At 38.7% G+C, this 13,712-nt stretch overlaps 1 protein-coding gene across 1 annotated transcript in view; it reads left to right on the top strand.

The window, feature by feature from the left end:
* UBXN11 (UBX domain protein 11) overlaps positions 1–13,712 on the top strand; it is a 1,449,120-nt gene that overhangs the window by 1,413,654 nt on the left and 21,754 nt on the right. Inside the window, exon 12 of the mRNA XM_044083944.1 lies at positions 4,295–4,368. Coding sequence (XP_043939879.1) covers positions 4,295–4,368 — 74 coding nt within the window. The remainder of the gene's footprint in view (positions 1–4,294; positions 4,369–13,712) is intronic.

Genomic DNA, 13,712 nt, shown 5'->3' with positions numbered 1-13,712 from the left:
GTACTGTATTTTTAAAATGGCATAAATATGAGAATGTCCCTGTTTGTTACATCTGTAGCATTTTTAAAACTAACAAGGTGGTCAGTTCCAACTTCAGTTAGTTTTTGCAAATCGTACTAAACCTTATATTCCTTTAGAAATTTTAGTGGTAGTCTGGCAGTGATTCCTATAAGCTAATGACAGTTCTAATACTCTAGTGAAAGTTAAACCACATTGCACTCTGACTCTTGCAGAATATTTTTCATTGCAGTGCCCAGGCAGCTTCCTGAATTGAACTCTGTTGATAATGTCATTAACTTTGTAAAGATGATCCATTCCACTGAATATTTTAGCTATCACCAAGTAATTAATAACTTATTATGAAAAAATCAGAACTACATCTGTAGAAGTTTTACTTGCTAGTTTTGCGGCTATTGGTGCACCATGAAACAATAATTATTGTTATTCTGATTGTTCCTCTTTGTCTCTCTCTCTTTAATTTCTCCAAGTCTTTGGGGTTTCTAATACCATGATAGGAATGGACCCCATTCTTAAGTCAAAGTATGATTCAAGTTCATTAAATAAGTATTGTTTCAGTATTTGATGTTAGCCAGAAGTGCTCTTTGCAGCACCCTTAATGTGCCCAGTAGTGACTCCTTCTGCAATTCATACAGAGTTACATGTATCAGTTACATATCTAAGTATGATTGTAAATTATTTTTACAAAACCTTTTGCTCCTACTACTATTCGAACTGTCTGTGTAGCCTTCTTCCACGTTGCTTGCAAATCCTGGTATTTTATGACTTTGTGTCTCTCTGTACATAAGACACTGTAGTCACTGGGTGTAACAATTTCAGTGATCAATGCCACTTTTGTCTTCTTTTCATGGACTACTATATCTGGTTTTCTCGCATCTATTTTTTGAGCTGTTGGTAATGTGTAATCCTTTGTGATGTAAACTTTGTTATCTATAATGCTTTATGGCTGATGTTGCCAGTGTTTTTCAGCTACTTCAATATTATAATGTTTGCACAATCCCCAATGCAACAGTCTTGCCACATTTTTATGCCTTTCAGTATACAGTCCTTCTGCCATTGGTATATCACAACCAGCAACAAGATTTACGACGGTTTCCAATTCTGTTTTACAAAACTTACATTTATCTGTTTCTCCCACATGTTCAATGGACACCAACGTGTACGTAGTCCACTGTCTTGGGGAGCCAATGTTAGCCTTTTGTCTTTTGGTTCAAATTCACCTCTCCTTAACCACTCTTGTGTTTGATCCTGATCAACATGAGGTTGTTCCAAGAGTTTTCTATACTTGCAATTGTATTTTCCACCTACTGATCTGATCGTTTACCTTATATTCTTTCTTTTGCTTTTTTTGGCACATTCAGTTGCTGCCTCATTTTTATCTGCTTCTGGTTTGATTTCCATTCCCACTTGACACCGATATGCTTCTGTTAAGCTAAGCAGGGATGTCATCTTAGGCTTATTCTCCTCATGTTTCAAAACTTTCACTATGTTTGGGTCTTGTGAGGTCAACAGATATGTATGTAGTACCACAATTGCAGAGCTATACATGTAATCAATTTTGAGGAGGCCCATAGCTCCTTCAGAACGGGGAGTTTATAGCCTTGGTATGTCTTGGTATACACTGAAACATCCTCCTTGTTTTTCTGTCCAACCGATCCAAGACCTTTTGTGGCCAGTCAGTCACTCCAGAACTGTAACTTAGGACAGGAAGAGCAAATTGGCTTATAGCGTGGACTTTGTTCCTAGATGTCAGCACTATTTTCAGTATTAATTTTAGTCATCTAAAATATTCCTTACCAAGTTTCATTTGCATTTGTTCATGTTTTATTGCTGATACTTCATCAATTCCCAGATATTTATATATTTCCTCTTGCTCAAGTTCTTTCACATTCCTGTCCCAAACTGATGTTTTCTTGGTACTGCAGCTTTACAGCTTTAAAGGTTGCTCTTTCACATTTAAAAAAAAAAATTACAGTCTTATATCATATGAAAAAAGTTTTGACCACTTGCAGTTGTGTTTTCAGTTCCTCTTCTGATGAACTGTACAGTTTTAAATCATCTACAAAAAGAAGATGAGAAGTCTTTACACTTTGTTGTTTTGTGGGAGCCAAATGTAGCCATGACCTAACCTGGTAAGTAGACAGCTTAATGGGTTAAGGGCAAGACAAAAGAGCAGCAGTAACAGTCACCCTGAAATATTCCTCTTTGAATTTTTATCCCCGGAATAATAATTTGCCCTTTATCATGGCTTAGTTGCAAAGTGGTCTACCACTGTTTCATGATCATTGTAATGTAATCAATCAGTGTAGGGAGTATCTTACACATTTTTAAGAACTCTTTTATCCGTGAATGTGGGATACTATCAAATGTTTTTTTTGTAGTCTATCCATGCCATACTTTGATTCTTCCCCTTTTTACAGTTCTCCATTCTGACTTTAGTTAACAACAAATGATCTTTTGTTCCATATGACTTCCTTTTGCTACCCATTTGTTCTATTGCCATGAGTTTTCTTCTAAATGAATATAAACTCTGTTGGCGTCAATTCCAGCGTATTGTGTATATGTCGTCAGAAGGCAAGTCATTGGTCGATAGTTTTTAGGATAGCTTGCAGGTTCAGTCTTAAATAGGAGTATTGTTTTTCCTGTTGTTAAGCAGGCTGGTGTCTGTTCAGGGTATGCATATAAATAGTTCTTACTCTTGGCTAAATCTTCATGTAAAGATATTAATACTTTTAGTCAGAAATTAGGTACTACATCTGGGCCTGGGGTTTTCCAGTTAGGAACTTTTCTTAACTTTGATTCAATCTCTCTCTGGCTGTTACTTCATCCCATTTCATATACTGTATATTTGAACTTCTTTTTCTTTCTTTTGCTATTATCCATTTAGCATCTTTGTTATGTTCCACAAGGTCTTCATAGATATTTCTCCAAAATGTATCTATTTCATCTTTTTTGGTGGTGTTTCAGTTCTTTTTGCCTTGTTTCCCAATTCTATATAAAACTTTTTGGGTCATCAATACAGTTCTTATTTCGTACTTTTTCTTTATATTTATCTGCATATCTTCTAAGTTTTTCTGCCTGTGCTGCTATTTTTTGTTTATTGTTTGCAATAGTGTACAATATCTCCTGATCAGTTCTGATACTGTACATTGCTGTCATCACTTCTATCTTTATTTTTGTTGATCTGTTCCCTCTTCTATACTTTTTTAACAGTGATATTTCTTGTCTTAAATGCTTTATAGTTTCCTCTGTTTGATACTTCCATGATGGCATTCAATTTCTTCCCTTCCTTTCCCTTACTACCCTGTGTTTTTGTAGTAGGACTTTATCTGTTTTTAATTTAGCTGCACAATAATATATCCTATTTCTTCTGTTATATTGTATAAATCCCTATGAACAGTCCTAATTACTGTGCTCATTTGTTTTATCAAACTTCTAACTTTTTTATTTTTTTAACCTACTTCTGTCTATGATATATGTTATATAAAACACAGTCTATATATAAGTGTTGTCTTAGTGAGGTTTTGTGAAAAACAGGGTCCACCTCGTGAAAGTACTCACCAAGAATTGATGAATTCAATTCTTTTGCTTGCTGACTTATCCTCTCTCCATTCAGACCCCAGTATGTGCTATACAGTATTCCATTAATTCATGAAAAATATATTTTTCAATATAAGATACTTTGTTCATCTTAGCTGCAGTTTTGTTTCTGTGTTTGTTATAGTTTCCCTTTTTTTCTGTATGTGTGTTTGCTTTTGGTTTTCCTGTTTAATGCATGTTGTTGTGTCTTTCGGCTTTTCCCGGTTAGGGGTCGCCACAGCGGAACTCCAGTCCGCTAATGATTGGTAGTTGATTTTTACGTGCTGAGTTACCAGCCCTGATGCACAACCTTCAATGAAGGTACGCCCATTCACGCATGTCTCCATGCAGAAGTCGCTCTAGCTGAGAATCGAACCAGACAGCGTCTTACTGTGAGGCAACAACACTACCGCAGCACCACCATCGCAGGTCCTGCTTTCTGAAAATTAGTAGAACCATATTATTCTTTCTTTGGGAAGCATTAAAAAAACACTAGCAGCATCACCATTTGTATCCAGGAAGAGTGTTTTTAAGCTCCTTTTACAACTGAAAAGAGGAAGACTGTTACTGTGTATAGCCTATGAAATGCCACAGACTGCATGAGATCTCAGAAAGTGTTGCCATTTTTGTAGTCTGTATGATTACATATCTCAATTACCGCTCCTTCTTTTGATCATCTTCTTTTATTTTATTGCAGGGAGAAACAGGCTCAAGTGGCAGTGATGCTGTGATCCTAATAGAAACTCCAGCTCTAACAGCAATGAAGGAAAGGTACCATGCCAGTAATGATATGAAAAATGTAGCTTTGAAGTCGCATGCAAATCAGATACCTTGATTCATATGTACATATTTTTTACTTTGGCATTTCATTTGAATGGTTGTTAACCTTCAAAAATAAATATTGGTTAAATACAGGGAGTTACCAACTTCTCTGTGATATCTTCATGTTTAAGATAGCAATTTATTATCAAATATGTAAAGAGGTTAACTGCAATGCCTCTGTTGTGGCAGTCATTTTACTACTTGTGATATCAGTGATCTAGGTTGACCTCTCAATTTACTGTTTTGGAGGAATGTTTGCATTTTCAGGACTGATTTACCACTACATATGATATATCTATTTTTGGAGTTATGTTCCTATTTTCAGGCTTGATTTGCACCTTCACACAATTTTCTGAATCCCCCACATCAGGCATATTTTTTGAAGCTGTCTAGTACAAGAAAAACACATAGTATGACTAACATACTAGTACCACCAATAATTTAAAGAAAGAGGACACACACCTTACATGTCCCTTAATCAGAAGAAAAACACATTCTTATATTGTAAAATTTTGCACTGCAGGTCATTAAAGTCTACACTTTTTACACTGTTTCTTTGATAATGTGCTTATATGTTTCAATTGTTGTCAGCCTTTGTTTTTTAAACATGTTTCTGAGCAGTAGCCCTCATTCCTGTTGAAAGCTGGAAGAGTTATGTGCTATTTGGTATTCAAATTTTAAGCTAATTAGATTTCCAGATTTTTTTTTGCCAGATGTACCTACTTTTTAAGGGCACTTGTTCCCCTTTTCAATGTCTGCAGATTCAGAACTATAGGTCCAAGTTTAAAAATAAAGCCCAGATTATCTGAGTAATTTTTAATTAGAAAGGACCATGAAGGTACTAAATTGGCAGATGTCTTAGAAGTCCAACTGAATGCCATTTACAGTAGCACCCCCCCCTCCACATCTGTGATCACAGGCTGTTGCTTTCATGTTTATTAATTAAATTGGGAGGGGTATATAAGCAGGCACAGCCTTCATTCATTCATTTTACATCTGAAGAAGTCTGGTGGACGAAAACGCTTTGTATTGTGTGGCGTTTATGTGATTAAACCTGCTGCTGCTTACACCTACAGGCTCGTGTTTTATTATTACCTTCTGCCTCTTTGGGTGCCTGTTATGGTTTTACTGGCTTTTGTGTTTAGGATACAAAAAAGTCTTCATATGTTCTGTTCAATCAGCTTTATTTTATTTTATACAAACACATCACTATAAAGGCTTATTGACACTAACTTAGGTAACTTATAAACAAACTAACAACTGTGATTATGCATGCTCACTCTCTGGCTGCTCCTTCAAGATGGCACTAGGGATTGCACATGTCTGGGATTTATAAGTGCACATACAGCCTCACATGCCAATCATTAGTTCTGCTGTGGCGACCCCTAACCGTGAAAAGACGAAAGAAGAAGAACAACAACATACAGCCTCACATGCTTCTTAAAGATATAGCACATACTTTAAACTATGATCTATATCTTCCCTCTTTTGAGAAATAGATCATGCAATTGTTATGAGACTATTTGGCGTGCAGAAATCACAGGTAATCCTTAGTCCTGCATTATACAGTAGTAAATACATATGGATGTACAATCAAGTCCACGTTGCTGCGTATTTCACAGTGGGTTTAGATACTCATCCATATCGTGTGATATAAAACTGGAAATTAGATTTAGCAACTGGAACAATGTGGAATGTTTGAATCACTTTGTAGAATGGAATCAGAATTTTGAACACATTCTGGTCTGGAAACTGTGTATGACTCACTCTTTGATTTAGAGTCCACATCACAGAAACAATGTTGTTATTGCAGTGATGATGATGATTCTGACATACGAAGAAGATGTTTGCAATTCCTGCTATACTCCACACCCTCTGAATTTACCAAGTAAGAGCTTGGCTTGACACAGATGCCTGTAATCTGTCCTATTCGATCAAACCCTTTTGTGTCTGGATTCGTACCATCTCTCCTTCCCTCAATGGGCGAAGTAATCTGCTCGATCTGTCCTAACTAGTTTTCTGGATATTACATTTATTAAACAATTGAGCCTTGATGGTTTTGTTGTTCTTAGGTGTACGCTGCAACAAACTTGAAGAAATAGGTAGCATAGTTCTAGTTTGCCTGGAAAGTAGTCTTTGAGCAGGTGAGCCAAGAATATCATCATGGGGTATGTTTCTGAGATTAAGCTAATTCAAGAATACATCAGTATTGTCATGCTTTGACCTTTAAGTAATTGCTTTGCACTCTGCACTGCATGTTCAGCTAGACCATTGGACTGAGAATATTCAGGACTGCTAGTAACATGTACAAAGTCCCATTCTTTTGCAAATTTCTGAAACAGCTGGCTAGTAAATTGAGTACCATTGTCAGAAAAAAGTTTGTGTGAACTACCATGAACTGAGAAATGACATTTTAACTTAGTAATAACAGCAGCTGTGGTTAGGTTAGGTAGTAGATCAATCTCAAACCAATTCAAATATGAGTCTACCAGAACTAAGTAGTGTTGATTGCTCCACTCAAAGATATCAGTTGCTGCAGTAGATCAAGGTAGTTCAGGAACTGGACTTAGCTGAAGTGGTTCTCTTTGCAAATGTGATCTAGTACTATTGCATACTGAACGAGAAGAAAGAACACTATCAATGTCTTTTGGCAATGAAGGCCAAAATACTAATTCTCTTGCTCTTCTCTTAGTGGATGTGGACCCTGGGTGACTACGATACAAAATCTGGATATATTCTTGTTGTAAGGAAGCAGGAACAACAATTTTAGGACCTTGAAAATAATGCCATCTTCCATCAACAATTCATCTCTGTAAGGAAAATACATATGCACTTCAGGTGATACACTAAATTGCCTTGATGGCCATCTGACATTAATATAGTGATTGAGCTTCTGCAAAACTGGATCAATCTGAGTATGATCTATTGATTCATCAAGTCTAGTGGTGGAAAAATTACTCTGACATCACATCAAAGTCAAAAGTCTCTGCATTAAGCTGTTCTGCTGTAATTATTAGCAATCTCATAAGGTATCAGCCAGATAGAGTAATTTGCCTTTAGTGTAGACCATTTTGAAATTGTACTTTTGCAGTTTGATCTTCATTCTTTGTAATCTCACTGGAGCTGAATGCATAGGCTTCTTTAGAATAGTAACTAGAGGTTGATGATCAGTTTCAATCTGAATAGCTCGACCATAAATATTATAATCATGAAACTTGGAATATGCAAATATTATTGCCAAAAAGTCTTTCTCAACCAGATAGAGTAATTTGCCTTTAGTGTAGACCATTTTGAAATTGTACTTTTGCAGTTTGATCTTCATTCTTTGTAATCTCACTGGAGCTGAATGCATAGGCTTCTTTAGAATAGTAACTAGAGGTTGATGATCAGTTTCAATCTGAATAGCTCGACCATAAATATTATAATCATGAAACTTGGAATATGCAAATATTATTGCCAAAAAGTCTTTCTCAACTTGTGCATACTGCATCTCAGTTTGGGTTAGTGTTCTAGATGCATAGACTACTGGTCTGCCCTCTTGAAGTATAACTGTACCTAGACCAAATTTTGAAGCATCACAAGAAAGAGTAACTGGTTTGTTCACATCATAGTTCTTAATGTAGGTGGGGTGGCAATTTTCTGCTTGAGGGCTTCAAATGCCTTCTGATGCTGTTCCAACTATGACCATGCAACATTTTTGTGTGTGAGCTCCCTTGTGTAAAGCAAATGCCTGTCTAATGTAATATTCATCTGGGGGTTACACATTTCTCTGAACTTGCACTTCAAACACTCGAGGCCTTCCCTTGATTCAGCTTGTACAACAATATGGCAGTCTGCACCTTCTCCTTCATATACTGCTGGTGCATACAGAAATGAATGCTCCCTTTCTATGGCCTCTAACCCTGCTAGGTTTAGCAAAATGAATGCCCTTGTGCATGCATCTCTATCTGCATAAGCTGCTTGTATAAAAATATCATACACTTCCTCAAATATTCTCCAGTTCTCTGCAATATTCTGATCAAATACAAGTGGTAGGGGTTTTTGAAATCCATCTGCCATATTAACACATACCAGCGAAGGAGTTTGCAAATAAGCAGAAACATACACACATGCTAGAAACTAATCCCAGTAATTGTCTAATGCCTTTGTACCCTTATAGTGCCTTTTTTAGGCAGGGTGCAAATGACAAAATTACCACCGTAACAGATACAAGCAAGCAAAATCTGAGGGTAATGCTACTCAATGCTAGAAGTCTAAACCTCAAAATGCACTCACTTGAGGCACTCCTTAAAATGGAGAACATCGACATCTGTGCAGTGACAGGAACCTGGTTCAAGGCTCTAGAGAGCACCCCTGCAATATCAGGCTACAATTCATGCCACAGCTTTTGGCCACCTAACCTGGACCGTAACACTAAAGGTGGAGGCATGTCCATATTCACCAAGGATATCCACACCTCCAGGCCAGTTGCCCAACATAATGCATCTGAGATTCTCCAGGTGCAACTAACACTAGGCAAGACTGCAATCCAAATTGTAGCTTGCTACAGATCCCCCACCATGCCCCATGATTCCCACTCCTCTTTTCTTAACATACTGGAAAATATTAAGGTACAACCAAATACCCTAATACTGGGTGACTTCAACTACCCCACCATTAACTGGGAAAACTACTCATGTACCAACATATTTGCTCAACGATTTTTGGAAGTCATAAATTCCAGTGCCTTGTATCAACTTATCCATACCCCCACCAGGGGCACCAGTATCCTGGACCTGGTCATTACCAACATGGGTAACCGATGCTCCACACCAGAGGTCAGCTCCTCATTGGTCAGATCTGACCATAAGCTAATCAACCTAGACATCCACATCCCACCCCCCCCCCCCCCCCGTTAAGGTAACCACCATAAAAAATTTCTCCAAAGCCAACTTCATCCTTCTCAAGACAGAAGTGGCAAACTTCACAACACCCACGCAGATGGAAAGTAGAAGTACGACTGCTGAATCTAACACAAGTGCATAGACCATGCCATCCCAAATAGAACCAAGACACTCTCCTCCAGAAAAAGGAAGACAATCTGGTGGTCCCCTGCCATAAACAAACTATAACAGAAGAAAGAAACTGTTGCAGAAAAGAGTAAAACCCCAAAATTGGAAAAATTCCCTTGTCAGCCACAGTAAGAAGCTGAGATCCCTCATAAAATCCTCCAAAGCTAGATATGAAAACAAAATCACCACAGATTCTAAAGACAACCACAAGGCATTCTATAGTTATGTCAAGAATTTCAATGGTGACACTCAGATCAGTTCTGAGTTATAGCACAATGGTACTAAATATACAGACCCAACTGATATTGCCAACATCCTTGCAGATAGGTTCCATGCTAACTTCATTCCCTCTCACCCCCTAAAGGGCCCATCTCAATACTGGAAGAATGCCAAGTCCCAGTAATCACGGCTGCACAGATAAAACTACACTCTCCAAAGCTAGGAATACAGCATCCATGGGCATAGACAACATCTCGGACTGTGTTCTGCATGAACCACAAAACGAACTGGCACCCCACCTAAGTACCATGTTCAGTCATAGCCTCACTTCAGGCTTTGTACTTACTGAATGGCGCACAGCTATAGTTATTCCACTCCACAAGGAGGCATCCACCATGGACCCCGGGAACTACCGCCCCATTAGCCTGAGGAGCCTGATCTGCAAGGCCATGGAACGTATCATCATGGAACTTACAAACAAAGACATAGGTAACCTTCAAATTCTGGACCCTACCCAGTTTGGGTTTATGAAAGGTAGATCATGTCTCATAAACCTGATTGACTTCTTTGAAGCAGTCACCAGAACTGTGGACGAGGGTAGGGTGGTTCATACAGTCTATCTAGACCTCGCCAAGGCATTCAACACCATCCCCCACTCTGGAATCATAGATAAACTCACTCAACTGGGCATAAATCCCTATGTCACATGGTGAGTTGCCAACTGGCTCACTGACAGAACCCACACCGTGAAAGTACCCGACTCTAAATCTGACTCCAGACCAGTGACAAGCGGAGTACCACATGGTTCAGTCCTGGGTCCACTCCTTTTTGGCATCTGTTTCTCTGAAGTTCAAGCCAACACAGAGGGTCTGTGGCTAACAAAGTTCGCAGACAACTGCAAACTAGGAGCCATCACTGAATCCCCAAATGATGTGGACATTCTACAAAAGGGTCTCACTGAGACAGATGCCTGGTGTCAAAGCCATGGCCTCAAGCTCAACACCAAAAAATTCATAGTCATTCCCTTTGGGAAAAACCCTGTGCCCATGCACTACCACATAGGTGGTAGTCCTCTTAACACCGAAAGTGTGATAAGAGACCTGGGGACACAGGTGGACAGTAGTCACTCCTTTGATAACCACATCACCACAGTAGTCAGGAAATTCTTCTGCGTGGCTCACCTCATCACAAAAGGTTTCTCATCCAGGAAAAAAGGAGGTCATTGTTCCTCTCTCTACTCATCCCTCATTAGACCTGTCATAGAGTACAACACCCTGTTTGGTATGTATTTCACAAGACATTTACAGCAACTGGAAAGGCCGCAGAAATACCTCACAAAGAGGATCACCAGCCTCAAACAGATGTCCTATGCAGACCGTCTCAAAAAAACTCCAGCTCTACTCCATCGCATATCACCTACTCAGAGGTGATCGCTGCCTAACATACAAAGCCATGTCAAACCCAGAGTTGTTGGACATGCTACACTTAAAGAAATCCCAATCCCTCTGAGCCACATGTTCTGGGGACCTAAACCTTGTCACCACGATAAACAAAACATGATGGAGGGATAGGTTCCTGTCCCAGATACTACCCATACTCTGGAACAGATTGCCCATTCATGTCAAGCAGGGCACCTCATTAGCCCTCTTTAAGGAAAATCTTGATGATTGAATGGAAAGTAGGAAAGTCACCCTGGGGATCACTTCTGTGGCTCTGCTCGACAGGGGCACAGGAAAATAATTTTTTGGGGGTGGCGAAAGCTAGGGAATCTTTATGGCTAGTCTTATATAGGCACTAAAGGGCTGATAGCATTGTACCTACCTATGAACTTATATCTTTGTTGAGGTCTTCGAAATTATGCAAATAAACAAACTTGTAGTACTTTCGAATAACTGGACTTTACAAAATGAACTTTTCGGGCAATTTGGTACTTTTGTAATGTTGTGGTAAGTGCAAAAATGCTGAAGTCATTTATCATCATCTGCTAAAGTAATTTACCATCATTTTAATAAACATTCGAGAACTTTACGATGTGACTGAATAACTCATGATCACTGTAATACTCTTGTAATGTCATATTATGTAAAAAGTACCTCTTAAGATACATGTCAAGTAACTGCACAATGCAAATAAATCGAACATCTGTTGCCTTAAACTCAGTAATTTTTCAAGGTAATTGCACTTTATGAATAACAGCAACTTTTCAAAGCAATAGCACTTCACAAATAACTGCATACAGCACACTGAAATGTCACCAAAATGGCGGTGCCTTGCTTGGCAACTCTCTACAGTACGAGAAGCACTCTGTAATGGTGACACCTTGCGAATAGACACACCCAACACAGGTAACTTTTGTGTTTTTACTGACTGTATTACACAAAATAGTTGCACTTTGCACACAATAAACTCTTCAAAATACATGCACAGTAATAAGCACATACAGTAAGCACTTTTACACACTATTACTCACTTTGTGATACTTCAAATAACTCTAGTTATGCTCTTGATACAGTACAAAGTCATAGTTTTGCCCAAAGCACAGCACTTTGCCAAAACACATACAGTCACCTTGCTTTATCTCACCCAATGTGGCCCTTTTTTATTATATTCATTTTGCTCATTTAAGCGCTTTTCACGCCCACTATACAGTACTGTTCTTGTGCTCGTTTTACTCTAAACATGCTCAACTTTGCCTTGAACACACTCATTTTGCTTTAAACATACTTGTTTTGCTTTACTGTTAATTGTTTCATCGAATACTTTTATCTTAAACATTTTCTTTAGTTAACAAACTTTTCGTACTTTCTGCTTGCCTGATAATGCAGTTTGTGCCCTTGTAATGCCCCATTTTTGTCTTTCACATCGAATAAATAGTTTGTGTTATTTCTCATTACCTTTGATTCTTTCTGGCTATGTTTGTGCCGTTTTCTCTCTGTTTTACCTTCACTGTCGTCTTTGCACCTCATGGCTCTGAATATTCTTCTCTCTTCCATCCCGATTCTGACACCATGTCGCTTTCATGTTTAGGATGTAAAGTAGAGCATAGAGTAGTACTGGTCACACTACTGTTTTGTATAACTTACTTTTCAGCTTCTTTGGCATTCTTCTGTCATACACTGTCTCTGACACTGTACCAGTTGGCTGCAACCCTTCTGATTCTTGTTTTGAACTCCTCATTCAGACTTCCTTTCTCCTCATCCACCCCATCCCAAATACTTGAAGCTGTTAACCTGTTCTACTGTTTTCCCTTCTATCTCAATTTTCAACTTCTTATGATTCCCCCATTTGATGCCATTACAACTGTCTTATCTGTACTCATTTTCATCCCGTGTGCCTTCAGTTTTGTATTCCATTCCCCTATCTTTTGCTGAAGTTCTTATTCAGAGTCTGCCTGTAAATGCCACATTGTCTGTCCCTTCTGACCTGATTGCTAATGATGTCTGTTAACAGTATGAACAGAAGTGGGTTCAGAGCTGAACCCTGATGTACACACAATCCCATTGGGATCCCCTTTGTAAGACCGAACACTGTTTGTACTTGAGTCATTGGGTCCTTGTACATAGCTTGCACTAATTCTACCAATGTTTCTGGGACTTTGAACCACCACAGGTCTGCCCAAATCAGTTTTCTTGGGACCTTGCCATATGCTTTCTACAGGTCTTGGAATGACCAGTTGGATTCTTTTCTCATTTCCAGATTCTGCTCAAGTATCTGTCTCACTGCAAACATCAGGTTGGTTGTGCTGCATCCTGATCTGAATCCAAACTGCTTCATTCCCATCTTATTTTCCACTTTTCTATGTATTCTTTTGTCAGTTACCCTCTCCAGAACTTTCATGCAGTGTGAAATGAGTTTGATACATCTATATTGCCCACAGTTGTGAATGCCCCCGTTGTTCATGAAAAATGGCACTAGTATGTTTATTCTCCAGTCACCTGGGTTAAGTGTTTCTCTCCATACTGCTCTGAGTACCCTCTGGAGCCATTTTTCCACTATCTCACCCGACATCTTGATCATATGTGC

The sequence above is a fragment of the Protopterus annectens genome, chromosome 1.part1, assembly GCF_019279795.1.
Source record: "Protopterus annectens isolate FY-2018-M chromosome 1.part1, PAN1.0, whole genome shotgun sequence".
NCBI classification, from domain to species: domain Eukaryota; kingdom Metazoa; phylum Chordata; order Ceratodontiformes; family Protopteridae; genus Protopterus; species Protopterus annectens.
The sequence above is the reverse complement of the archived record's forward strand: the minus strand, read 5'-3'. Positions and strand labels throughout refer to the sequence as shown.